Source organism: Cynoglossus semilaevis, chromosome 15, assembly GCF_000523025.1.
Source record: "Cynoglossus semilaevis isolate Cse_v1.0 chromosome 15, Cse_v1.0, whole genome shotgun sequence".
Taxonomy (NCBI): Eukaryota; Metazoa; Chordata; class Actinopteri; order Pleuronectiformes; family Cynoglossidae; genus Cynoglossus; species Cynoglossus semilaevis.
In genome coordinates this window covers 18,580,334-18,584,441 of record NC_024321.1, presented here as the reverse complement: position 1 = coordinate 18,584,441, position 4,108 = coordinate 18,580,334, and the positions used below count along the sequence as shown (strand labels likewise).

General features: G+C 46.4%; 1 protein-coding gene across 1 annotated transcript in view; it reads right to left on the bottom strand.

Annotated features, from left to right (window-relative positions):
• Nucleotides 1–4,108, bottom strand: part of tenm2a (teneurin transmembrane protein 2a) — a 123,507-nt gene that overhangs the window by 66,725 nt on the left and 52,674 nt on the right. Inside the window, 1 exon segment of the mRNA XM_008327623.3 lies at nucleotides 2,356–2,587. Coding sequence (XP_008325845.2) covers nucleotides 2,356–2,587 — 232 coding nt within the window.

The window sequence follows — 4,108 nt, the reverse complement described above, 5'->3', positions numbered from 1 at the left end:
GCGAGAAAGCACATGGTGGGGGAGTGTGGCGGGGGAAAAAGAAGGGGGGGGGAGGGGGGGGTGAGGGTGAGATGAGGGCAGATGATCCACGGTGGGGATCGGACCAAAGAAGAAGAAGAAGAAGTTGTTGTTGTTGTTGTTGAGGTTCATCTCACTGAACTCTTTAAAAATCCTCTCCACTGATTTAGAAGTTTCAAAAAAGAAAGAAAGAAAACTCTGAAACTGCAGGACTTCGACTCTGAGTCATTAGACGATGAGGTCATCAGACCAGACCCACTGTGATGAACCACTGCCATGGAAACAGGGCAGCAGCAGCAGCAGCAGCAACAACCATCGACAACCATCGACAACCATCGACAAACATCGACAACCATCGACAACACATTCCAATCTCCTGGTTTTCCGACCCTTCCAGACTGGAACCATCACTTGTTGCTGAGCAGATGTTTCTCAGTCTGAGACTCTGACCTGCAGCGTAACGTAATCATGATGTCACTTCCTGTTCACTGGTGTTTGATGATGTCATAACCTCCTGTTCTTGGACAGACACCCCCACTCTGACACCAACTTCACTCAAATTTAATTAGATTTTTTTTCCTGGAACTTTTGCCATAAATTGGACCAAACCGCTACAAGGATTAAACCAAGAAATTAAATTAAATTCTTCGCACACCGACGATGACGACAAATCAATATCATTTTGGTTGAAAACTGTGTTAGCAGCGCTGGAGCATCAGCAGTCCTGGCACCAGGGATCTGCATATATGTGAACAAGCCATTGACACATAGACGTACAGTGTATTAGAGCGCCCCCCTCTGACCCCCCCGCTCCCCAATCAAGATAATGTGCTTTTGTCCGGGAACTTTATTGATCCCTCAGCAGCAGAACGCCGACTCTGAGCTTCACAAACTGCCAAAGTGGATCTTTGTTCAGTGGACGGTCAGAACGGTTCACCTGACGATGTTCACTGCATCATGAACAGGAGACTCCAACAATGGGGGTCACGACCTGCCGCAGGGGGGGGGTGGGGGGGAGGACGGGGAGTAGAGCGACAAAAACTCAATAATCTGTCTCCAAATAAATGAAAAGTTGGGAGAGAAAAGAAAGGATCTGATTGGTGGATTTAACGAACAAATGAAGTTGGTCAGTGAGAACCGTTCTTTAGCTGTGTAGTTCTAAAACGAAGCAGGAAGACAGGTGGCGCCAAATGATGCGTTAAGTCAACCACTTAAAAAAAACGACGACGCAAATAATGCTGCATGAACGACGTCCAATCAGAGTCCAGTCAGATCATGTGACCTGAGGTCAGGAGACGGGAATCGGAATAATAAAAAGTTGAAGTTTGACCTTTAACCCAATAATGACCTTTGACCCTAGAGATGAATTACTATCACTACTATAACACGCCACTGTAGGAGACGTTTGCTGGGATTATCTCATTAATTCCCAGTCTGAGCTGTGTTAGCGCTGCCTCCTCCTGCAGTTCCTCCCAGCGGCCACCGGAACGCCGCTGAGGCGTCAAACCTCTGACCTTTTAATTCCTCACTATTGATCACCCGGCTGCTGTGCCTACAGTGTTTGTCTGTGGGTGTTAAAGTGAAGTGCAGCGCTCTGACCTGGTCTCCAGGGGGACGTTACTGTTGAGGACCCAGCTGTCCTGGAGCTGGACGGACTCCGGGGTGGTCGGCCCCTCCCCTGTGCCAGGGGCGGGGGCGTGGATCGGGTTGCGGCCCCCTCTCAGGGTGTTTCTGTTCAAGCTGTTTGCAGACTGGTGGGACAAGGTGTGGTGGTTGGGGGGGGGGGGGAGGGGGGGGTGGTAACGGGGGCTGGGGAGAGAAAAGAAAGGATCTGATTGGTGGATTTAACGAACAAATGAAGTTGGTCAGTGAGAACCGTTCTTTAGCTGTGTAGTTCTAAAACGAAGCAGGAAGACAGGTGGCGCCAAATGATGCGTTAAGTCAACCACTTAAAAAAAACGACGACGCAAATAATGCTGCATGAACGACGTCCAATCAGAGTCCAGTCAGATCATGTGACCTAAGGTCAGGAGACGGGAATCGGAATAATAAAAAGTTGAAGTTTGACCTTTAACCCAATAATGACCTTTGACCCTAGAGATGAATTACTATCACTACTATAACACGCCACTGTAGGAGACGTTTGCTGGGATTATCTCATTAATTCCCAGTCTAAGCTGTGTTAGCGCTGCCTCCTCCTGCAGTTCCTCCCAGCGGCCACCGGAACGCCGCTGAGGCGTCAAACCTCTGACCTTTTAATTCCTCACTATTGATCACCCGGCTGCTGTGCCTACAGTGTTTGTCTGTGGGTGTTAAAGTGAAGTGCAGCGCTCTGACCTGGTCTCCAGGGGGACGTTACTGTTGAGGACCCAGCTGTCCTGGAGCTGGACGGACTCCGGGGTGGTCGGCCCCTCCCCTGTGCCAGGGGCCGGGGCGTGGATCGGGTTGCGGCCCCCTCTCAGGGTGTTTCTGTTCAAGCTGTTTGCAGACTGGTGGGACAAGGTGTGGTGGTTGTGCGGTGGGGGCAGGGGGGGCTGTAACGTGGACTGGCTGTGGTGGTTGGCCGCCCCTGGAAGAAGAAGAAGAAGAAGAAGAAGAAAAAACAATTTAGAAAAAATGGTTTTCAAACATAAGGCCCCTGGTACCGTATCTAACACACCAGTAGGGGGCTGTAACGGCAGGGATCTGGCGATACGATACGTATCACGATACAGTCACAATGATATGATATACTGTGATAATACAGGCACGACATTTGGAATCACTAGAGAAGAAAGAAACGAAAAAGAAAATGAACCAACACCAGGAATATTGGACTGGAAATTGGTGAGAAAAAAAAATCAATAACTGATCAATGACTAAGGAGATTGATACAGGATCAGGAAATGGAAATATCGTGATATTCCAATGTATCAATATTTTCCTACACCTCTACAAACCAGTATCTAAAAACTCCAAACTCTCAGGTTATTTTTTTTTTGTTTATTTTTCCAGATTAATAATTCCATCGTTTAAAAAATTAAACTGCTGTTATTGACAGAAAAAAAAACGATAATACAGGCACGACATTTGGAATCACTAGAGAAGAAAGAAACGAAAAAGAAAATGAACCAACACCAGGAATATTGGACTGGAAATTGGTGAGAAAAAAAAATCAATAACTGATCAATGACTGAGGAGATTGATACGGGATCAGGAAATGGAATATCGTAATGTTCCAATGTATCAGTATTTTCCTACACCTCTACAAACCAGTATCTAAAAACTCCAAACTCTCAGGTTATTTTTTTTTGTTTATTTTTCCAGATTAATAATTCCATCGTTTAAAAAATTAAACTGCTGTTATTGACAGAAAAAAAAACATTTATTTTTAGGAGAGTGTTTTTATCTCATTGATCGTGATTAGTTGTGATTCATTTGAGTCACAGTTAATCTTAATTAGTCCCCGGTGATTAATTAAAGACTTATTAATCCGTCCATGTTTAGAATATAAATATATAAATATATAAATATATAAATATATAAATATAAATATATTCTTCCACCTTTTCTTCCTCCCTGTTTTTCACGCCTCAGAGCGGAGTACGTGATAATAACTGTGTGTGTGTGTGTGTGTGTTTGTACTGCGACTTCCACGTTGGTCAGAGTGTGGCGCCGGTGAACATATGTTTACGTAGGTACGAGGTGAAAATAACAAATGTAACAGTTCTGTAACAGTTCTGTAACAGTTCTGTAACGCTGCTCGCCGACACCTGGCCTTTTCCATTTGTCATCTTTATACGAATCATCGGAAAAATAAACGGTGTGTAAAGAGAACTGTGCTGAGTGGAAACACACACACACACACACACNNNGTGTGCGGGGGGGGGGGGGGGCGAGATGGGGGGGGGGGCAACCAGGCTGTTTTTACAGCAGGGTAAAAATAGAGCAGCGTCGTCGACCGAGGCGACTTCATGTAAATGAAGCCCAAAATAAAACCAGAGTTTATCAGTGTGTCTCCTTGGACGGCTACTTCACCTCCCTCCTTCCTCCTCCCCTCCCTCCAGGTGGGGGGGGGCCGAAGGGGGGTGCGGGGGGGGGGGCCGCGCCC